General features: G+C 39.4%; 1 protein-coding gene across 8 annotated transcripts in view; it reads right to left on the minus strand.

Annotated features, from left to right (window-relative positions):
* The window catches only part of FRY (FRY microtubule binding protein), a 433,975-nt gene that overhangs the window by 111,319 nt on the left and 297,973 nt on the right, over positions 1-24,683 (minus strand). For all 8 annotated transcript variants that reach the window (XR_012495619.2, XM_074330087.2, XM_019749603.3 and 5 more), the window contains 9 exons: positions 20,915-21,086; positions 19,472-19,604; positions 16,393-16,500; positions 9,664-9,922; positions 7,327-7,509; positions 5,305-5,391; positions 2,912-3,171; positions 2,325-2,514; positions 1,591-1,715 (listed from right to left, as the gene is read on the minus strand). Coding sequence is in view for 7 of the 8 variants with exons in the window: in XM_074330087.2 (XP_074186188.1) it covers positions 1,591-1,715; positions 2,325-2,514; positions 2,912-3,171; positions 5,305-5,391; positions 7,327-7,509; positions 9,664-9,922; positions 16,393-16,500; positions 19,472-19,604; positions 20,915-21,086 (1,517 nt within the window). In the remaining variant the exon portion in view is untranslated. The remainder of the gene's footprint in view (positions 1-1,590; positions 1,716-2,324; positions 2,515-2,911; positions 3,172-5,304; positions 5,392-7,326; positions 7,510-9,663; positions 9,923-16,392; positions 16,501-19,471; positions 19,605-20,914; positions 21,087-24,683) is intronic.

The following is a 24,683-nucleotide window of genomic DNA, read 5'->3' on the forward strand; positions in this document are numbered from 1 at the left end:
CATTGGAATCTCAGAGATAAAGTCCTTTATTTGAGCTCTGACAAATGCAAATATGGCAAGTCCTATAATAATGAGGTTCTCATCAAAACCTTTTCTTTTGTGTAGTACAAATAAAAGTTTGATCCTATGAATACTCGTACATATCTCATATTACATGTATGTACTTTCCCCGTCCCCATTATCTCCAAAACAAAACGATGAGATCTAGCCTGTTGGTACATATTTTGTCTATAGTCTACGCCAATGTATGAAAACCATGTATTTTTTGGTCGTATATTTTGTGTTACTAGAAATCACCCTCCAGGGAAGTTCAAGGACAGGAATGTAAACTCTGTGGCATTGTGCACTGAGAGATAGAAAGTCTATGTCCATTTCAGATTTTTCCAGCACATGTGCTAGAATTTCCTCATCAAAGACCTGGAAATAATATTAATGGTCTCCTCTAACTAACAGCAACCATTTCCTGAATATTTACTGTTTACATTGATACTTTCATATTTCTTCCTCTCAATAAATCTATGAGATAGATTCTATAATTATACCAATTTTTGTTTTTATTGGAGAGATACACTTTATTTATATTGATTATAGCAATTTTACGGGGGAGGGAACTGAGGCCCAGATCTACGGGGCTAGGAAGTTGCATAAGTCACTTCCCGGAGGACTACTGAGAGGGTGAGATTTGCAAAAGAGCCTCTAGTTCTTTGGGGAAGAATGTTCGGAAATTCCAGGAATTGTTTCTATCGCCTTGTAGTATTTGTGTATGAAGCTTTGTCATCACTAATTAAAACGTAGTAAAGCTCTGGTTAACTGGCACTCAGTAGTCAGAACACACAAGTACTTTTTTAAGGATAACATCTGATCCTTCACTTGAATAATGTAATTGATCTTTTTCAGTTGCCTCTAAGACGTCTCATTAATCTTTAGTTTTCAATAGGTTTTTTCACACATGCTTGGAGCTTTCCCTTCTGTGTCTGCATGAGAAACCGTAAGATTTTATTTGTCCATGTAGGCTTTCCTGCTTAGCTAAAGCCATCAGACACAGCCCGAACTAACTAATGGCTTATGGTGACTCTTTCAAAAGGCGCTGACACCTCCTCGGGTGGAATGGTTATTTGACTAAAGGTCTGAAATGAGTAAGGGATCCAGAAAGTGAGATATGATGGGTCTAGCTAGGCACATTATAGAAAAATCCGCTAGTGTAACCATCACGCCTGAAAGAGTTCTATCGGTGCTTAATCTCTGAGAGCCTGTTGCATAAATGGCTGATGAGCAGACACCCCTAATTTGGACGTTTGAGCCTCAGATTAGTCTGATTACCTGGGAACTGACACTGAATATCTTCATTTACAGTTATCTAAAACAAATCTTGCAAGTGAGATAAAACCGGAGCGGTGACATCACAGTGAAAATGATGAAGATTAAACAAATGCGAGGCAGCTGCAAGCAATGCTTGTTTCATGCACATCACCCAGAGGACAGAAGGAAAGAGCACCACGCCTACACTCTGCAGGCACTTGCGTTAGAAACAGGCATTACGACAGCAGCACGTACGTACGAATTTACAACAACTCATGAAGACAACCGTACCTGAAAACAAGGGAATTTGTTCTTCCAAATCCTAAAACTAAGGACTCTGTGATCTCAATGCCCTCTAGTCTCATCAAAGGCACCAACTGCTTTAACAGAACTCCCACCGATGGGGTGCCTATGGCCTGAAACAAGTTGGTTAGAAGTGAAAAAGAGGTCACATGATAATGGATGTTTTCTTTAATCAAACAAGGATGCATTATAACAGTTTCAAAGTTCTGAACCACATCCCAAGGCACTGCCATCATTTCAGGAAAAACAACACAACCCATACATTTTAATACAGTGCAATGAATGCATTTTCCACCTGGCACACAAATTCTAAAGAATACTTTTATTATACTAGTCTTCTTTAAACAATAAAAAATCCCATATCTACAAAACTATCTTTAATGAGATAAGTTAATTGAGGCATGGTTTAAAGGCAAACACTTGGTGAGAAGTGAGTGACGTGTCATAGAGGACACGACCAAACCTCAGAGCACTAAGAAAAGCAAGTCACTCTATGGCCTTAAGCAAGTTCTCTCATTTCTCTATTTTCCACTGTCCACTTGTCAGGGAGGAATAATAAATTATTCACATAAACACTCAATGGAATTTACAAATGTGTAGGATGAAAAACTGATCCCATATACTCCAGATGGCAGGCACAGTGCGATCTGCACTGTGAACTCTAGACAAACAAGCTAAAAAAAAACCTTACAGAATAATTCTTCTGAAGCATGTCACGTCACCTTGTTATCGTAGCTCACGGTACCATCAGGTGTGGTGGCCATGATTTCTGGAGTGGAAGCTCTTAAATGTCCTGGGCTCATAATACTGGGCTTTGCAACTCCAAAGCAAAGGATCAGGTAATTTCTCCACAAGGTAACGTAGTTGTCGCCACTGCTGGCAGTGCTGGTTTTCTTGGCGTTGACTGGGCTACTAGAAATACGGAGTTAGAAATAAGAGTGAAGCTAAGTTCTGGAGTTTAAGTATCCCTTCTGGAATAAAGGTCCTCTGAAGCGCCCAAATAGAGTCGGACAGCTAACGGACAGGGAAGGTCATGACCGGATGGGAATCATATGAACAGAACTTTAAGATCCTTTTCAGCAGTAAAGTCTGAGATTCTGAACTCAATCGTTGATTATTAAGGAGAAAAACCCAACTAGCTCTAGCCAAGATCTCTGGACCTGGTTTTTACTCAGGGTTAAGAATTCTGTATCAGGCAGTTCAGAAACTGGAGAGGATTACATAATATCCCACTGTCTCATATGACAAGAAAACATAAGAAGGCAAATAGTGGAATGAGTGGCACAGAGGCACACACACAGGTCCTTACTTGGGGTCCACCAGAGGCATGACCGACTGCAGCCGCGTGAAGGCGTAGGGCCAGGCGTAGCTGAGGGCCGTGGGGCAGTGCTTGGGTAAGTTCTCCTGCCGCAGGAAACTGAACAGGCACAGCACCCAGGGGTCTTTGACGGACTGTGCGAATATCCAGACATGGGATGGACTCTTCACATCGTAATGGCTGTTGACCAGGACCGCGTTCCACTCCACCAGCCACTGCAGATCCACGCTGTGAGTCAGCGGCAAGGTGGCCTGTAGGTGCACGTGGGCAATGAGTCACCACTAAGTCGGAAATTACATGTCCTCATCACAGCTTTCCCTGGCCACCTCTGCCATGGGCAAAACTATGCCTTTGAAACCCCCACCCATCCCCATCACACAGGACCTCGGTTTATGTTCATGCCTGTTTCTGAGCAAGCAGCCAAAGCGCAGAGGTTAAGGACAGGGGTCACGCCTCGTCCAGCTTTAATGTCACATGGCACTGTGTGTTAGTGCACAGAAGCTGCTCACCGAGTATTTGACTACATGACATCAGTTCATTCAAACTCGACCATGGAGTTGCCATTTTTAAATTCTGAAGTTATTACTCTCTGAGATTAGTGTGTTTTTAATCCCTATAATTAGTTTATTTATTTATACTTTTAGCCATGATCTTGTTTAGTGTTACTTGGTATTACTAGGGAAATACCTTCCCTCTGACTTTGGGAAATGGCTGAGTGCGATCCCTTTTATGAAGGGCATTTGAATGATGATTTTTAAGGTAAGATACCTACTTATTCTTGTCCTATGATATCAAGCCAAAATAATACATTCTAGAACCTTTGAAAGATATCCATCCATCCATCCATCTTTCTATGTCACTTAAGTTCTTATATATCATTTTCTTTTAAGTCCAGAATATCAAAGTTTAGGTAAGACCAAATTTCAAATGATCTAGCTGTTTTGCGGGGAGAGAAAATTGCTTTTATATTTGTTAGGCATTTAAAGCAACCCATTTTCTCCACTGGGTCTCGGCGTTCCCGTGGGTCAGAGTGGCCTCAACGGTTAATGGGCTGTAAGGGGCACAACTTGCTTTCAGAGCCTCAGAGATCAGATTCCAGCTGAGGCTCTGTCCATAGCCTGTCACCTGCGAAAGTCCCTGGACATCCCAGATGCTTCGTTTATGACTTGGGAACAACAATGTTGCTCTCACTTCATCTTTACGTGAAGGCTCGTATTACGGGATATAGTAAAAACACCTGGCACAAAGCAGGCACTGCTTTCCTCTCCTCTTTTCCTCTTTTTCTCTCTCTGTGCACCTTCCCATCTGCACAGTTACTGACCTCGTTACCCCTGGGGCTCAAGATTCTGACTCTGATAAACACAGAACAAAATCCCATGAGGAAAGAGAACCGGCCAGGAAATAAGATATGTGTCTAAGACAATTAAACTTGACTCTTCCACTCCAAGTTAAAACAATTTGCATTTCTAAAGGAAGAAGTAGGTCTGTACTGCCTGGCTAATATTTCAGTAATTATCATTATTACTGCAGCCATAGCAGAAATAGGGATCTGTGTTCAATTTCAGTTAGAAAAGTTCACAAAAAGCTCACGAATGTCTTTAGGTTTTGTCTTCACTTACAGCTATTTGTCAGTTATGTTTGTATTCATTTATAGTTGTGTGACAAGAATACACCTAATAAGGGGCATTGCAGTGTGGATTCTGCAAGCCGGCCGATGTGCCAGGCCTCCCCTCAGCTAGGCAGCTGAAATTAATCCAACTTCCATTACTGTATTGACTTTTTAAAATAAACAGATAACTAACATCCATTTCAATTTCTCTTCTACTTGTTCAGAAAACGGAAAGCTGCCAATATGCTCTTAACAAGGAAGCATATATTTGTGTAGCAGATAAAGCTCTACCAGAGTCAGAGCCCAATTAGGGTCAAGTTCAAACCCTAACACTGCCTTCTGTGTGACAATGGTCCCACACCCCTTAACGTCTTTGAATTTTAATACCTATGAGGTTGAAAGGATGATAAATGAGACAGCACTTTGCAAACTGTGAAGTTCCTTGTAAATATAAGTAACAGACTGTGCTAAGTATAATAAATAAGGTGAGCTAATTTTCTTAAAGAAGCCTGAGCAATTCTTCTTGAAATTGCAGTTTTCAAAAGATTATCTATATTTCTAAGGTTCAAATTTTGTTTGAAACTTATCGGAATTTCTCCTAAGGCAGCATGCAAAACACTCGCCTTGTTTTCCTAAGTACTTTTGTATGAGTTTACTAATGTGACATAAAATCCTCGAATTCTTCCACATCATTTGTCTTTGCCTCTCTTTTTGCAGATATGTCCAGAGCTTATGCTTAAGAACCATTAGCAGTCAGGATCAAGTGTGTACTTACTGAGTCTGAGACGGCGACATGAATAAAACTTTCGAGAATGGAAGAACTTAGCTGATCCATGACATCAATCATAGGCCTGTCGTCGTCCTGTACAAAGGGAGGTGGTTACTCTCCATGGGAAAATAAATCCTTCCCACCCAGCCCGCTGCCTTTGTCTAGCACATGAAGCAGGACAGCCTGCAAGAGAGTGATAAGGGTTTTCTCACAGAAAAGTGCCTGCCAAGATGGCGAAAGGGACTGGATAATTCTCCCTATGCTTCTGAGTTGAGTCTTTCAAGTTTCAGGGGAAGACAACTAGAGTCCCCATTTCACATGGCACTGAAAAGGCATGTTCCAGAATTTCAGAAACGCACGTGTGTGCGAGAATCTAAAGACCAGGGCGAGACGTTATTCACTGAAGTGTGCATGTTGCCGTTCATTTTAAGGAACGGAAACCCCACAAGCATCGGCTCTGCCAGACCACTAAACTGCTGCTTACTGAGATCATGGATCCACTAACATAATTGATAAATCGTGGACTGTGACTGAACTTTAGTCCCAAAGAAACTGCCCTGGACACAGACCACATACTCTGTGGTATCTATGTTGAGTACAGCTATTTGGTGAAAGAAACAAATAAGAAAGGGCACAAGAGAGAGTATCTTACAGGAAATCCTTCTACATGAGTAGAACATATAGAATATACTGCATAAAGAATATAAATACGAATATGCATATGCTTGCTGTCCTTTATTACAGATAAGCTATCATATAAACAACAAAATTGTTTACTTAGAAGCCTTATAGCAAAGCCTTGGAATGTCCTTATTCAGGTATGAGAATGGTTTCACAATGAGAATGAGAATGGTTTCAGAAAAGCTGGGCTGGTCAAAGACACGTGAGAAATGTTGCTAGTAGTCTGCTGGACTGGCAGTTAAGAGTGTGGGGCCTCACAGACATCTATATCTGGCTTTCAATTCTGGCTGTGTCACATACTAGCTGTTGATTTTGGGAGGGCTTTTCACCTCCCTAAACCTCAGTCTCAATATCTATACACTGGGGGTAATACTTTTTAGGTTATTGTGAGGGTTAAATGAGATAATATGTGTAGAGCCCTTATACACTGCCTGGCACACCTGCGGCAACCATCATCATTCTTATCATAATTAGAGACTTAACGGTGGTTTCCCAAAACAGAGCACGTCTCAGAGGTCCATTTGCCAGACACCAGACATGTGGTCCTAAAATATATCAGAAAGCCATCTCAAGAAATGGGAATAGAAAGGACGGAGATGGATTTGAATTTTTTTTTTTTTTTTTAAAGATAATAACCACTCTGAGGATCATAAAACCAGGATCAGTGATTCAAGACAAGAAAATGGAAGGTAGCATTCTTCCAAAGAAGTATGTGACATAAAAAGCAGCCTCTTTTTCCATCAACTCATGCCTAGGGTCCAGCCACCTGTGCCATCAGGGGAGGAGCCTGAACACCTGGACGGGCTGTAATGCACTTGGCCGAGTGTGGGAGGTAGGCCGGGGTCGATGACGTTTACTCATGTGCTTACTTCTCCTGTCTCAAGGGGAAACGTTTCCTTGTGATACCATTGTTCTGCCATTGTAAAGATTAAACAACTTCCTGTTAGCCAGACTGCTTGGTACCTCGAACATTTTCAATGGGATGCACTATTTCCTCAAGTTCATTCTCTAATGTAAGTGTAATAATATCTGCTTAATTAGATGTATGCAGATTATGAAGGCGAAAGATCTATAACCTCGTCATGAAATTCTTCACTTCTTCACAAGCACCACCACTTGGAGAATCAGGAGTGGACTTTTCTGTTGCCCTCAGAATATACAACTTATTCTAGGTGACCAAGAGGGCTATTTCATGATTAAAAGGCCACCATGAATCAAAAATTATCTGTTGACATCATGTGTGACATGACACTACACAAAACGGTGATGCATTATTTATGGTTTTAAATCTAAACTTCAAAAGTGTTGAAAGAAATGAATTGGAAAATATAGAAGAATAATCCATACCTCAGGCTGACCCAGGGCAAGAAATAAAGCTCGGATTTCCTTGAGTATTAAAACAGACAGTTTGCGTGTGGCCACCTGGAAACTGCAGAGCAAAACCAGAGCAAAGCCTTCCACGGCATGGAGGACGCTGCAGTGGGGACCCCGTTCCGACTGCATTCGGTGGCTGGAGCCATTTGGGATTAGCTGTCACACAATAAGAACAACATTCTATATTCAGAAAAATAACAGTGGAAGAAGAAACTATTCTTACATGGACATCTTTGGACACATTTGACCTTGTGGTACTAAAATAAATTACAATGGTTTAGATCCAGACATGTCTATGAGTTCATTATTGTTCATGAAATGTCATAGATTCCTTTTTGTTTTTAGATCAATTGTTACTTTGGAATACCATCAACCATCTGTTACCTGTAATAAGGAATAACTTTTCAAAGGCTATTTACATTAATAAAAACAAAACTTCTTCCATCCATACCATTTTGAATAACACTATATATTCAATCAAAATGGCCTGATTTGTTTTTACTTAAATTCTGTACAATCTTTTGGATTCTATTAAACTGAATTTTTAAACATTTACTTTCTAATCAGACTTGCTCACTTGTTTTTGTGTTAGATTCTAATCTAGGTTTTACACCTTTATGAAATGTGTTCTGAATGTTCCCAAACCACAACTGAGTGAGTCTAAAACAAAAGCAAGCCAGACAACAGGGTAGATTTCACCTTCATTCCAGTTTTCCTTTTACAAGCATAAGTAACCCTTGTTTTTCTTTTTTTAAAGAAAAAGTATTTAATATCTAGTCACCCCAACGTAACTTTTCATATTGCACATTCTTTTCTAAACTTATAAATATGCATAACGTATATAATTGAAATCATAGTATATACGTAAAATTTTATGTTTTACATGTATCACATTACATGATTAAATATTTTTTTAAATAATTTTTAATGGATGTATTATAAACCATTCCTGTATAACTGGATGTGAACTTTTTTGTCTTGTTTTGAAGCTGAAGTAGAATCATATTTAATGTCAACTATAATTAAATATATATGTATATATTTAAATACATACATATATATATATATATATATATATATATATATATATATATATATATATATATATATTATATACGTACACATCAGGGGTGCCAAAAAATGTAAACAAGTGGATACTTTGGTCAACGTTGCTTAAGCAGTAGTTTGCTGTAATCAGAAGTGTCTGGATGCTTATGGTAACCACTTTGAGCACCTCTTGTAATTGCAGAAGTCAAACTAGACTTGTATTCATCTTTTGTTATCAGTATATATTGAGTTTACAATTTTAATATAGATTTTCCTTTCTTAAAATGTGTATACACTTTTTTGGCACCCTACGTATATATGGTCACAGAATGTAAAGTGCAGCATAGGGAATACAGTCAATGGAATTGTAACAGCTATGTACGATGTCAGAGGGGTAGTAGATTTCAGGGGGGAGTTATCACTTTGTAAGGGGTGTAAATGTCTAATCATTATGTTGTTTTGTATACCTGACACTAATATTAAAAAAATACAACTGAAAAAAGAAAAACATCTTGTTTTTCGACCTGTCATCTTTTGGCACATGTAGAACATATAGAAGGAGAACGACCTTGACCTCATCACGGAGGTCAGCCCATCTGGGATTGTAGCTGTTCCCTAAATGCAATTATACTTCCCTGAGCCTCCACATTCCTTGGATTCTCAGGTATGCTCTTCTCCAGCCAGACCCCTTTCTCCATCTGCTCATTAGCAATGCCACACCACCACTGACCTGGCTCTCCTCTGACAACCCTCCTCCTCAACCTGCTCTTCAAAATGTTATCATAATGTGTTACCGTGCAGGACTGAGGTGTGAAATAATAAAGAAACCACAAGACTGCACTGCCTTCTCTGTGGATACTGGACAATGCAACCAATAAGTTGCTGACTATGAAAAGAAAACCCGGGTAGGCAGCTAACTTTTATATCCATTTCCATACCCAGACCACATCCATATCCACATCCAGCTCTATCTCCCTGGCCTGCAGTCATTTGCTCTTAAAAGTGCATTTATAATCATAATTCTCTGAAAAAACCAATTTTGACTCCCTAAATAGCCTTGTTACTGTTAACAAATCTAATCTGATGTGGCATATCACACCCTGAATTTCTGGGTCACAATTTAGGCAGATGGATAATCTAAGGGCCACCACTCAGGAGAAAGGAGCCAGAAGTAAGAACTCCCAAGGTTCCTCTGGGCTACAACTTATTTACATACGTGCTACGTAAAAGAATATATATCGGTGGGAAGAGTGTGGAAATGACCTCTGCATTTCTGATTTTGTTGGCTTGTTCGTAGACTTTTCCTTGAGTCTGTATGACCAGTTTCCACTGGGTGAGCAGCTGGAGCAGTAACTTCAGGGAGGAGTCCAGGAGGGTGTGATGCATGTCATTTACTTCCCGGAGCAGGAAGGTGGTGAAGCCAAAGAGAACATCTTCCCTCCAGTCGGGGAAGTCAACCAGCAAACCTTGAAGGGAATTTTGTGCAATATGGCGCAGTTCGTCATCCATGTGAATAGAGAGCCTGTGAAATGAATGACAGGCAATGAAGTCATTTACCTTACTAAAATTTTTTCCAGATCTGTGAAGGAACATCTATAGGGCTCTGCTTTTACTTGTGTCTGAAAACGGGTCGCTCCTCTAATACGTTATCATATTCCTCCTTCAGCACTCTTAACACTAACATCTTACATAACCACGGCACTCTTATCACACTAAGAAATTAATACTGGTACAATGCAATTAACTAAACTACAGATTTTTATTCAGATTTCGCCAGCTTTCTACTAGTGCCCCTTTTCTGTTTCAGAATGCAATACAAGATACCACAGGGCACAAGATACCACAAGATACCACATGTATATAAATACTTTTTAATACAATATTGACCACAGATTAAATTAGTATCAAATCTTACCACTTTTAAGGATGAGAAAACTGAGTACTACAGAAAGCAAGGGACTCAGTGAAAATGAACAACTAAAAGTTAGGGTAGGTGTCCTCAATCAGTTTGGCCTCCAAAAGGATATTTGGTAATGTCTAGAGACATTGTTGGTTGCCACAAATTGGAATGCACTGCTGGCATCTTTTTAGCAGGTAGAAGCCAGTGATGCTACTAAACAACCTATCAGTGCAAGAATATCTGGCCCAAAACGACCAAGAATTATCTGGCCCAAAATGTTGGTAGTGCCAAGGCTGAGCAACCCTGAGCCAGTCAACTGAAGAATATCGGTGTATTTGTGGTTTAACCTACAAAATCATAATATTAAATCTCAACATTGCTATGTGGGTGTTATTACTAACATAATGCTTGATATATTCTTCTCTTCATTTATTCAATAAACAAGTATTTTTGAGACTGTCCTAAGATCCCAGCACTGTCTCCACTGCATGCAGCCCTCAGGACTTGGAGTTCAGCATGGCTGTGTCTACCAGGCAGGGTGCTGTGTGGGACAGTGCTGAAGAGGCAGCAGGGACAGCTTGGACAAGGGTCTGTGGGCCCCCCAGGGAGGCAGTACAGCAGGGAAGGGGTTAAGTATGTGTGCCCTGGAATCAGAGTGCCTGGATCAGTGTCTTGCCTTTGTCACTCATTAGCCATGTGACCTTGTGGTAGTTACCTAATCTCTCCAAAGCCTCAGAGCCTTTTTTGGAAAGGGGACAATAACCGTCCTTGCATCTCACAAACCTGTCATGAGGCTCACTGAGAGGATCCATGTCGTGTTTAGCACCGCATGGAGCATGCCGTAAGCCCTGAGTGAGTGTTGGCTATCACCATTAGAAGAAAATTAATTCCATCCTGAAAGTTACCGAAGTAATAGGATTCACTCACATCTGAGAAAAAGAATAGTTAGGCAGAAACACGGAGGATGCCCTGGAGAAGCAATAGACTGAGGACAGAGACCAGCTAGGAGGTCACCGTAGTGACTTTGGGAACAAGGTGGGGAGGCCTGACCTGAGGCAGAGCAGCAGTAAGGAAGGGGGTGGGTGGAGGTCTCAGACGTTTAGGAGAGAGCTTCCAGGACTCAGCAGCCAGGAAGTGTTCAGCATCAGAGAAGAAGGTGGCCAGTCAATGGGGCCCCCCACAAACAGGGTAATGTGATTTCCAACCAAGAGAAAGAGAAATTGTGACCTAGAGTGGTTAAGGGATTTCCTTAAAATTCAGGATTCCAACTCAGGACTTCTATAATCCTGAATCCAGGGTTTTCTCAATAAAACAAGTCTGGTACAGTTACACAGTTTGGAATAGATAGTATTTCAAAAACTTGATAAGAAAATACTTTTTTTCTAAAGCCTGAAATACACCAATTGGTCCAAATTTGACCAGGTCCAAATAACCAGGCAAAAGTTTGTTAATAAGCAGATATCTACCAAGGCAGGGAAGACACATTTTCTGTTCCCGAAGCAAGGAAAGTTCCACAAAAATGTTGAGAAGGGAGATCTAAACCAATTCCTCAGGGAAGACTTACCCAATTAAGTCTACAGTTCTTAAGGAGATCACAGTTGCTGAAAGAAAACCGAGCCCTTTAACCTGGCTTCCGGTTAAGAACTGTCTGAGGCACGAATTTCCAAACCTGTCCTTGTATTCAATCTGTATTCATTAATTTTTTTTTTTTTTTTTTTTTTTTTAATGTAAAGCACTAATATGTAATACACAAAATCTGAGTTGCTCTGCTTAAGGCTGGGGTAAAGGGAGACCCCCACTTGAAACCCACCCATGGGGTGGAAACATTCCTTCACTCTGCAAGCAGCTTTGAGTCATTGTTGCAGCCCAGGGTTTGAAAACCCTAGTTTATGAAAAACCCTTGAAGCCATTTTCCCATCTTAAGTTTATTACTTCTGCTTACTGCATTTTACCTGTCTATGGTCCTGAATAGAGAATAAGCTTCCGCAGGTGACAAATCACCTTTTCAGGACAGAACAACAGGCAGTAAATGTTAACTGATGATAGTAATGTGGGTCACTGTTGTGGATTGAATTGTCTCCAACTCCTCCCCCCACAAATTCATATGTTGAAATCCAAACCAACAGAACCTCAGAATACGACATTATTTGGAAATAGGGTCATTGAAGATGTAATTAGCTCAATTACGATGAGGTCATGCTGGTGTAGGTTTGACCCCTAAACCAATACGACGGTGTCCTTACAAAAAGGGAAAACTTGGAGATAGACATGCACACAGGGAGACTGTCACATGAAGATGAAGGCAGTGACCAGGGTGACACGTCTACAAGCCAAGGAATGCCCAAGAATTCCAGAAACCACCAGAAGCAAGAGAGAGGCTTGGACCAGATTCTCCCTCACAGCCTCAGAAGGGATCACCCCTGCCGACACCTTGGTCTTGGATGTCCAGCCTCCAGACTGTGAGACGATAAATTTCTGTTGTTTAAGACCCTTGGTTTGTGGTACTTGATTACGGCAGCCCCAGCAAACTAATGTAGTCATGAAACTTGGCCAGCATCTGTCTTGAGAGTCAAAATAAAAGCCATGTCAATGTCTATTTAAATGAAATTTTTAAGTAAGGGCCAATGGTTTCAGCTTTCCAAATGAGATTAATTTTACTCTTCATCTAACATTGCTCTCATTCATAATTTGCAATCTAGAATCTGTCTTCACTTTAAAGCCACAATGCAGGATCACTTTAAGGACTCAGAGTCCCAGGGTGCCACATGCCCCAGCTTTTGCTTCTGGGGGGGGGGGGCACTGCTCCTGAGATGATAGTGTAAACGTGGTCGACATGTGTAAATGCTCAGAAACATTGCTGGAGTATGAAGGGACAAGACCAGGGAGGGAAATGACCTTCTGGAACAGAAGACCCAACAGAGGATAAAAGTGGAATGTTTGTAGAAGAAAAAGGTCCAGACTGTCAGGGAACTGAGACTACTCAGTCTCAAATAATGCATCACGGCAATGTGTGTGGCTGCAGGTGAGGGGAGAGGGCATGAAGCTGGGAGAAGGGTGCCTGGGTCCCTGGGTTTGTTCCCGGAAGAGCATGAGGAGAGCTGTGGGTCATATACGGTTGCCATTACCCCCACCCCCAGATCTTTCTCACTTTTATTAGATTTTAACCAGATAATCACAGATCATCTTGTGAGACACGTGAGATTTACTACTATAAAAAAGGAAAAAAATTATCTAGGTAACAAGGAAGAAAAGACTCAGGGTTGAATGGGGAAGGTCCAGTCTTCCCAATTGTGCAGAGTGCATAGGAGGCAGCGTGGTGCTGGCCAACAGGCTGGCAGGTCCTGTGACATCCCTTGTCTAGTGAGTGAGGAGCGGGGCTGAACAGAGGGTAGTTCCCCAGGCCCCTGCTGGGCCATTGTAGGGAGAAACCCAAATAGAAAAGAAAGGTCAAGTCCTTGACTGCAAAATAACTATAATTACAATAAAAACAACTGTCCTAGGAGTTTGAGAGACTATTGTTCTTATTCAGCTACTCAAAATGGGCCACCTTCCACTATAGAGACACTGAAAAGCAAATGATAAATGGTAAATGATAAATATTTTTCAGCTACCCCAGAAGATTGTTGAATCATATATGCATTACTTCATAAACCGCCACAAATGATAAGAAAATGTGTTTGGCTGTCATTTTGCATAAAACCAATGAGATTTGTCACTTCCATTTGGCTTCAGGAAAAATTCTGTCAATTTGGGCAACCAACTTGACTCTTCTGAAATTCAATCTCCTTATCTGAAAACAGAAATTAATATGTGCGCAGCTTTCCTAACACAATGTGTATAAAAATGCGTTGTACATCATGGCATACTATGCTACTCAAATGTCAGGATGCCTGATAATAGCTAGCATTTGCTGAGCACTTCCTGTGTCCTAGGCACGGTGATAAGTGACTTATATGCATTATTTCTCAGAACCACATGGCAAATTTTGGAAAGGGAAGGGTAAATATTGAAGAGCAGACCCTTAGTGCATATATAATGCTGCACGGAGTGACCAAGGACAGGAGCCTGGAGACTGAAGGAAAAGGTCATTTCTATGGTCAATGGACAGAGAAGGAGACTTAAGAAAGATGGCGACTGCCAAGAAGCAAAGCAGGCACCCCCATGTTGTGGAGAATCCCTGGAGGACTTAGATGGCCGAGGAAGGCAAGCTCTGCAGAGAGCAGGAAGGAAGTGCTCCCAGGGATCCTATCATGACACCAGGAAGGCCTGTGTAGCTTCCATGGAGCCTCAATAAACAAATTCCCCACATTCAGCCATTACGAGTGGGCTGAGTGATATGTTTAACATGAGAAATTTCGTAGTGTGGAGGGAGGGGGTTGCAAGTTTCATTCCCACCATTTTCATGCTAAACGCGCTCCTATAAATCTGAGGTTAGAGTGTCTGTGGTATTGAGCCATTACCTGAAATGCTGGGCCGTAAGTGGGACACACCCTTGAAACCCCTTATCCAGGGAACGGAGATGGGAGAGACAGGGAGCTGGCATGAGTTTGGTCTTACTTTGTGAATTGTGAAGAAAGCCAAGTTTTTCTCCAGTAAGTACGCACCATGGATGTGGCCGTGAAGAGTATGAAACGGAAGGTCTCACGTCTCGGACTAGACTGTATACTGACTCACGAGTCAACTTAATCCAAACGCAATTGGACTATGAGGGAGATAAAGTGACTGAAAACTTGAAACCCACATTTATTGCCCTTAAATTTCTTCACTTTTGTCCTCTGACCCTCTCAAGGAGATCTGACAGGGCCCAGTTTTTCACAGGTTAAGATCATTCCCCTGAGGAAATGGCCGCTGGCTTCTTTTGAAGCTTCTCAAAGAGGCCTCTTCATGGGCTTCCCATGTAAGTCCAGCCTTATTTTGGTTTTACCCTAAGAGGTGAACTCTTAAGAATATTTGTTCTTTCCCCTCCTAAGGACAGTACCCACTGTTTAGGCTTTGTAAGAATAAAGATAATAACAAACACGATGCCCTACAAACAGCACTGACATTCAACTGAGTCCAACACAGTTCCCTCCGATATGCCTGGCCCCGGTCCAAAGATCCAGGCGTGATTCCAGAGGTAAGAGCCTTCCAAGCCGATTTACAGCAAAACGGCGCTAGAGACATTACCAGAACACTGGATGACGTTTAGAAAATGGAGTACTTCAAAGGTCTCAGTGTACACCATCATTGCCAATCAGAACTTCACAGAAATAAGAGAACTGTCCTGCTCCAAGTGAATGGGCAACGGTCTGTTCCCTGCTGCCACATTTCTTCTCGGATTAACCAAAGAGCACATGTCTGTATCACTTAGCTCTCTCAATAGTCTTTGAGACAGGCGGTATTATCCCAGTTTTACAAAGAAGAAAAGATGGGGTTAAATTATTGGTCTAGATAACACGGGTAGTAGAATGGCAAAGCAGGCATGCACAATTCTGGGTTTCCAAATGACTCATGTTTTGGTCCTTCCTCCAAATCTCTCAGATGCTAGCCGCTTCCTCTGGTGGTTCACTGGCCGTGGAAAGGGCTCCAGGTCCCTAGTCCCTCACCGCGACATCCATCCTGCTCACTCAGCAACCCCTCCTCTTTGGAGCTACCTGTCCCCTGGTCACAACGCCCTCTCCACTGTTGTCCATGAAAAGTGGACAGGCTGCTCCTTTCCATTTCTGGGTAGTTTGGGCACTTGGGCTTTTCTTTATTCTCAGTGTGCTGTCACCTTGGGAGATTCAATATTAGTGTGGGTGACCCTTGAGAGTGTATTCATCTCATTATTCCTCAGCTCCCCACACCCCCAAGTCACTTTTTTTGCTGTGAATTTGCATGATTCCAGGGCTTGGATTATTAGTTACCTCATGTATTGGCTTCTATATTGGATTTTAAACCCCTTGAACATGGGAAAACAACAAACCATCTCTTTAGTCCTCCTTGCCTACACATAGTATCTAGAGTAACACCTCATTTGGTAAGTCTTTGCCAATTTAAATAATCATTCTATTTTTTAGGGATCACGACAAAATCAATTTGATCAAACAATGCCCATGGCAGCTGTCACCTACCGAGCCAGCAGGTCAATCAGTTCAAGCTTTGACATCCCATCAGGAAGCAATCTAGGAATAGCAGCAACACAGGTCCTGAAAAGGTCGATTTTTGGCTTTCTCTCACCCCTAGAATGTGAAAACCGTGTAAACACAGTCAAAGATTATGAAAAATTATTTGAAAATTGATCAACTATGTGAACCAAGACTAGAACCCACACCTTCTGAATCACTTCCTGGTGTTTTCTCCATGTTATCCTTGAATGATTATGCCCTTTATAGCTTGGCCAGTTCTAAGAGCACTTACGAAGATTTAAACGTTAGACAGAGGTATATTATCTGAAGAGAAAAATGCTGATGTCAGTAGCATTCTCCCCCATGGCTCACCATTCACTTGGGTGTTATGGGATTTGGTCCCTGTGGGCTGCTTTTAAAACACTGAATTCACTGATATGCCTTTTCCATAGTCCTGCCCAGGGTGTGTAAGCACTGTGGAGAGGAAGATGTTACGCAGCGGTTTTTATTCAGCTGAAGGAAAGAGGAACTCAATAGCTGGACACAGTTAGAGCCTTGGGTTCTGTCCTAATAGTGCATGTGCAACTCTGTGAGTTGTTTAAACAGCTCTCCTGGTTTGCTCAGCAGATGTTTCAAACAGCTGGGATGATTTTCATAGCTGTCGGGAAACACATGACCCTGTCTGGCCTGAAGTGTAAGGAGGATTCTCGCAGGCTTCCGAGCTGAAACAGCAGGCCTAGATTAGAGTCTCTAACTCGTGCGCGATTCCCTTTTACTACTGTAGTTCTTGCTCTCTGGGCTTTACAGGAAGCTTGCAAACCCCCAAACATCATTTCTATAACAGATATTATATAATAATAATTTATTATTAACTATCTGCTAGCATGAACCACAAAAGGCATGGGAAATGGATATGGAATGACACAGAATGTTCAGTGTTCAAGTTCAGACCTTAAGCAAGGCCTGGGAAAGCGTTGGACCAACCTTGGATATCACCTCCAATGACCATTTCCATTAGCATGGTGTGGACCTCCTAAATGCTTCTTCTCCTAAATGCTTATGTGATTCCCTAATGTTTCTGCTTGTTTTCTTGTTTTGTTTTGTTTTTAGTATGTAGCAATGAGTGATTTTCCACTCAGGGAATCTGCCTTAAAAAGCCTAGCATAAAAAACAGTCCTACTCCCATTTGGGAATCTGAAGAGGGCTGAATGGGAAAAAGTAAACAATCATCATGGAAAAAGTTTAAGGTATTGGTTAAAATACAAATGAAATGTCACACGTACTTTGAAACTGAACTTTTTTTGTGGTTTTGAATATATTGTTTTAGTCCTGACCCTATCTTACAATCTTTTGATTATTAATAAAGTTTTCCTTTAAAGATCTTTCATTTGTTTACTTTTTTTTTTTAAAAGAAACAAATCTATGGCAGAAGTTTTAAAAGCATTTCTTATATCCTCAACATCATAAATTGAAAATTGCTTTAATATATTCAAAGAGAACAATGAGGTTAAAGGTTTATTGACAATCTGGCCATTAGTGAGACCACTAGAGCAATAGACCATATATCTAGTGGTATTAACCTTGATCACTTTCAATTCTGCTATCACTTTGGCTGAGAAGTCTAAAGCCACATAATCTTCATATTATTTAAATCAAATGACTGGCAAGCTGCAGGGCGATATGCATTGTATAATCCCATATTTTGTAAAAAATGATGTATATACACATAGAGTTGTGTCGACATAAGGGAAGTTCTGGGGGGATCCCACTGAGCCAAGGAATGGTCATAGATTTGCAGTGGAGCTCTGAGAAGGAGGCTTTCATTTTAACTTTATATACGGCTAAACATGTATTTAAATAATTCTGTATTTCTTACTTTATTATGTTTTGTTTTATTTGTTTTGTCGTACTTTGCTTTCAACATGCCACCATTATAAGAAAAATACACACCCACAATATGAACTTCCCTATATAGGTAACAACCTTCCAACTAACTGTGGGATTTGGAAGTGGAGATGCTGAGTGACAAAGGAAATTTACCTGATCATATTTTTGGAAATGATTGCCACAGGTGTCAATTATAATTTAATTCACAGTCTAACAACAAAGTCCAAACATTCTTAAAATGTAAAGTTAAAACCTAATCCTAGCTCCTGCCATCATTAATCAAAAGTAGCAAATACAACTTATATGAGTTTCTTCTGTAGAGCTCCAATTACAAATCTAGATCTTAGATTTTGGCTAAGAACATTTGATTTCTACATTCCAAGTTACAAATGTTTTCTTAAAATCCAGTATTTTTATGACACGGTTTTGCATAGATACTAGCAGGTTTAGCTCAAAGTTCAGGAACTGTCACTAAAAACAAGAGAATTTGGGGTTTATAAAGATGGAATGTCTGTAAACTGGTGATGTCACCGGCACACAGGCTGTGATAAAGCTGGGGAGCGAAGCATCACTTCTGAAAAATGTGAACCAGCAAATGAGTCTTGGGCCCCATTTTCTAACTTATTGGCCTACTGATACTTGAGATATAACCAAAATAGATGAATCTCAGGTTTGACCTTATTTTTAGAGCCAGTCAAATATTATCAAAGTACGTTTTCACCATTCTTAACACTTCTTAGAATTCTGATTCTAAGATGAGAATAAAATACAGTTGTGCCTTGAACAATACAGGTTTGAGCTGCTCGAGTCCATATACCATGGGTGTTTCCCCAATAAACAGGTCCAAAAGTACTGTAAATGGATTTCCCCTTTCTTATGATTTTCTTAACATTTTGTTTTCTCTAGTTTACTTTCTTGTAAGAATATAGTGTGTAATACATAGAATATACAAAATAAAGTTAATCGACTGTTTACGTTATTAGTAAGGCTTGCAGTCAACATTAGGCTATTAGGAGTTAAGTTTTTGAGAGTCAAAAGTTATACATGGGTTTTGACTGTGTGGGGGTTGGTGTCCCTACTCCCATGTTGTTCAAGGTCAACGGTACAGAACAAAGGGGGAGAATAAATGAGAAGAATCTCTGCTGGTGCCTTTCGGTTAATCAACACTTCACTGAGGCTTTGTCTTCACTGTACTCACGTAATCATGTCTTCAGGTTCCTTGTTTAACATCTGGACATTAGTTAGCATCATACACCTTCCTACTTCCTTGTCAAGGTGTCGTAAAATGTTGTCCACAGCTTTTCGTACTTGAGAGTAATATAATGACATGCCTGAAAAACATCAAAGAATGAAGTCTTAGTTTATTCATCCTCTATGACATTTTCACTCAAGACTTTCTATGGGTCAATGACATGTTCGAGCAGAGTCTTATTCAATCTCTTATCTGCAGGACTCTTAGCAAAGTGCTCTGCATGTACTGGGTGTTCACCAAATAATCATTTAAATTCAATAAGTAGGAATTCTAATACGTTAAAGGGAAATATTTTCCAGGAGAGTTAAAATAAACAAGGAAATAGAAACTTTTATTTAAAAATTTTTATGTTTCTGGTTTAGTACAAGAATATTCACCATTATTGGTGATTATGTGAATAAAGGATAATCCTCATTTGAGGTTGAGATTTTCATAACTTCCTATTAGTCTCTGAAATATATGTGTGGATATTTTTTTTTTTTAGTAAAATAAAATGACTTCCATAAATTTTTAAATGAAGGAAAATATATTTTATTATTTTTACTGCTCTCATTCAATACAATGTCAATGTCCAACAGTGGAAGACAAATATGTGTAGCATATGTATTTCATACATGAATTTTATATATTTATGCATATAATACAAACAAAAAGTAAATTGCTTTGCATTTATAACTCTTACTTTAATGAAATGGTAATAGTTATTTCTTATGCATTAAATCTTTTTGAACTCATGTAAGCATGCAGAACTAAAGATAAATATTTAAAGCAAAACATCTCCTCATGTATTTCCTTCAGGATTTTGGAATCCAGGAACTATCTTAAAGTTTGTAGTAGGTTTCTAAATTCAGGTACTCAGTAAGAAAGAAACAAATGCAGAAAAATCACCTCTTGGGATTAAGATCGCTAAATGAATATGAAAATAATCTCATGTAGGCTAAATTCACAATATAATCTGGCATGTGTGGTATTTGCCATGTTTAAAACACAGATTGAACTATTAATTTTACTGAAAAAAAGAAGAAACTATAAAAATGAATGAATGAATGTGTGTGTGTGTGTGTGTGTGTGTATACGGTTGTTTTATAAACAGAATTATCTACCAAAGGACACAGATGTCTTAGAAATTTACTGTAAATTGTCGATAATCATTATTAGAAGCATGAAATGACATAGATAAAAGTCTAACATTTAAATGGCAACACGTTTACTAAAAAGTTCCAAAAAGTTTAAAGGACAGGAAAACTAAGCACGGCCTGAGTCAATCAACACAATTAATGTTGGAATGTCTCATCAGCTACTTTTATAAAGATTTTTCCCACTAAAGGTAAATATTTTCAGTCATTTTAAAGGCTTAATAAGGTCCAGATCTACATCTCTGAAACCCACCTATCATTTTGGCTTCCTCTTCCGTGAGCGTTTTACTCAAATATGTCTTCTTCACTCTCAGCGTGTTTCCTGAAGGGAGAACAGCACCTGTAACGGGCATGGGGGGCTCACCATCTTTCTGCTGCAAGCTATCAGCTATGACCAAGAATGCCCGTAAACCGATGTTCATTCTCTGTAAGAGACAGTGAGTTCGTGATACAAAGCCAGACCCAAATATTGCTGTGCAATTAAACCGTTAAGCATGCTTGCTATCTAGATTAGTATGGGAAGTAGTTTAAAAGGCACAAGAGTTAGGGTTGAACCCAGGAAAATAAAATTAAATTTCTGTCATGATTTGTTGCTGCATCACAAGAGCTGGAAAGATTTTCAACAATCTTGGAGGGTATGTTTGACGGTCATGCGCATTCTGTCTGGGGGATCCTGGGTGCACCTGAAAGGGATAGGCAGTCATCCTCTGGAGCAGCTGTAGCTAAGGTAAACTGAGGCAACAAAAGGCTCTGTGTGTTCTGGAAGGAGAGAGATGCCACGTGTGTTAATTCGCAAAGACTGAATGAAACAGGAGTTCCAAATGTGAATCACAAAACAAAAATCATCTGCTCTGAATTGCAGATGGTTAACTTTTGATTCACAAAGGCTGGCGAGTTTGAAAATAAATTTTAAAAATTCAATGCCATGGAACTTGTTACTGATAAAAACACGTGAGTTTATAAGAAGAAATGCCATTTGGGGTCAGACCATTATCTTCCTCAGGCTCAGGTAAGGCATAATATTGGCTCTGGAAGATGACTCAGTAAGGTGTTACGAGTAGTGGTAATCTTAAAAGGTCAGCAGGTACTAAAACCTATACTTTCTTAAACAGCATGTGCAATACATTTACACTCATGTTTTCAAACCGCATGAAATATTATGCTCCCAAAGTACACTACTACTACTCACAGCAGAAAGTAATTACTAGTACAACAATGATAATCCCGATACAATTTATCTAGTCCCTAAAATGGATCCAGAACTGCTCATTAATGCTCATCTTGAAAAGAGCCACGCAGGCAGGTATAATTATTCTCATTGTTTGGGAGGAAACTGAGGCCACCTAACCAGTAGGTGGAAAGCTATACCAGTACATCCAAGGTAGGTTTGCCCGCATCACCTATTCTGTGGTACAGGATTACATTTTGTAACATAAAGTAACACTGATTTCTATTCATTTTTAAACTATTCAAGCCTCAAGGAGTAATGATATTCCAGCCAACCAGGATTTGGTGAAAGTTTATCTGGCTCATTTATGCCAAACCCACTGTGGAGTTGATGATTTTATGGTCTTCAGTAACACTCTCCATCTTCTAGATTGAAAGAGTATTAACTTTAGACAACTGAATTGTTTATTCAAATCCATTGGTGCCCTCGTGTATTTTAGTAGTTCTTTCATGGGATGTTTTCTACGCTTGTGGATTTTTTGAGTTTTGAGAAACATATACTGTGTTTCCCTGAAAATAAGACCTAGCCGGACCATCAGCTCTAATGCGTCTTTTGGAGCAAAAATTAATGTAAGACCCGATCTTATTTTAGTATAAATAAGATAAAAAATTTATTGTTTTTATAAAATAAGACCAGGTCTTTATAATGTAATATAATACAATATAACATAATATAATATAATAAGTCATATTAATTTTTGCTCCAACAGACGCATTAGAGCTGATTGTCCTGCTAGGTCTTATTTTTGGGGAAACACGGTAGAGTCAGGTAACTGCCATCACAATCAATATACAAAATATTCTCCGTCATCCCCAAGATTGCTTGTGCCTCTCTCTAGTTAGCCCTCTCCCCCAACCCCAGCGCCTGGCAATTGCTATCTAACATCTGCCTATAGTATTGCCTTTTCCAGAATGTGATAAAAATGGAATCAAATCGTACATAGCCTTTTGTATCTTGCTTCTTTCACTTTGCATAATGCTTTTGAGATGTGGTTGCAATATCAGTAGCTTCTTCCTTTTTTCTATTTTGAAAGTTGAAACCTGCAGTTTATTTGTATCTCAAAATTTTTTCTTTTTTGAAAATTAAATTCCCTTTTTGCTGCCGAAGAGTATTCCATTTATATCATGGTTCACAATTTGATTAGCCATTCACCAGTGTTGAGCTGAACATGAGTTGCTTTCCTATTCTTGGTGATTATGAATACAGCTGCTATAAACACTCATACAAACCTTTGTGGACATGTTGAATTTCTCTTGGTGAAATACATTGAGGTGGAAACGCTGGAGCATACGGTAGGTGTATGTTTCACCTTATAAGAAACTGCCATGCTATTCTCTAAAGTGGTTATACCTTTTTGCATTCTTACGAAAATAGGATGGAGTTGCAGTAGAGGCCTCAGCGCATTTCACTGTGGTTTGAACTTGCTTTGCCCTAATGACTAACGATGTTTATGTCTTTTTATGGGCTTGTTGGTCACTTGTGTCTGTTCTTTGAAGAGGCTGTTTGTTTTGTCCATTTAAAAAATTGGTTTATTTTCTCACTGTTGAGTTGTGAAGAGTTCTTTATAAATTCTGGATAGAAGTGCTTTATCAGACATGTGTTTTGCAGATATTTCCTCCCAGTTTGTGACTCTATACTTTATTAACTGTGCCTTTTAAAGTGTGGACATTTTTTATTTTGATGATGTTCAATTTACCAATGTTTTCTTTTGTAATTTATGTTTTTGGTGTCCTGAGAAGTGTTTTGCCCACTCTAAGGTCACAATGATTTTATCATATGTTTTCTTCTGGAAGATTTATAATGTTGGGTTTTACATTTTGGTTTATGATTCATCTCGAGTTAATTTTTCCTTACAGTGAAAATTATAGGTCAAAGTTCATTATTTTCAAGTGGAAGTCAAATTGCTCAACACCATTTATTGGAGAGACAATCCTTTGTCCATTGAAATAACTTGGAACCCTTGTTTAAAACCAACTGACCATATACACGTGGGTCTACTTCTGGATTTCCATTCTGTTCCATTGGTCTTTACTGTCATCCTCCGCCACTACTACTGCTATAACCTGAGAGTAAGTTTCAAAATCAGGACATGCTAGCCTTCCAATTTTATTCTTTTTCAAAATTATTGGTTATTCTAGTTCCTTATACTTTCTATATAAATTTTAGAATCAGCTTGTTGATTTCTACAGAAAAAGCTATATGGATTTTAACTGGAATTATTATTGGGATTATAGTTTAATCTATATAGATTAATTTGGGAACAACTGACCTTTATATAATCTCAAATTTTTAATTCACAAGCAGTATTTCTCTTCATTTATTTGGGTTTTCTTTAATTCCTCTCAATGTTTTTCAGTTTTCAGTATACAAATTTTGCACATACTTCATTAGCTTTCCTGCTAAGTATTTTGTTTTCATTGCCATTGTAAATTGTTCAATTTCCAATTGTTCATTCCTAGAATATAGAAATACATTGGTTTTATACATTTTCTTGTATCCTGCAGACTTTCTGAAATCACTTATTAGTTTTAGTAGGTTTTCTGTAGATTCTTTGGTATTTTCTATATAGGCAATTGTATTGTCTGTGAATAAAGACAGTTTTATTTTTTCCTTTCCAATCCCCGTTCTTTTATGTCTTCATGCCTCTGGCACTAGCTTGGACCTCCAGTTCCACGTTATTTTAGATCAAGACAAAAATGAAAAAATGGGTGACCAAGAAACTCTTCTCGCAGGTGAGTAAGTTCCTATGATGATGAAGCCATCTAGATCTGAACTAAAACAAGACACCACCTGG

Source organism: Rhinolophus sinicus, chromosome 16 (assembly GCF_057876585.1).
Source record: "Rhinolophus sinicus isolate RSI-liver-muscle chromosome 16, RSI-T2T, whole genome shotgun sequence".
Classification (NCBI taxonomy): domain Eukaryota; kingdom Metazoa; phylum Chordata; class Mammalia; order Chiroptera; family Rhinolophidae; genus Rhinolophus; species Rhinolophus sinicus.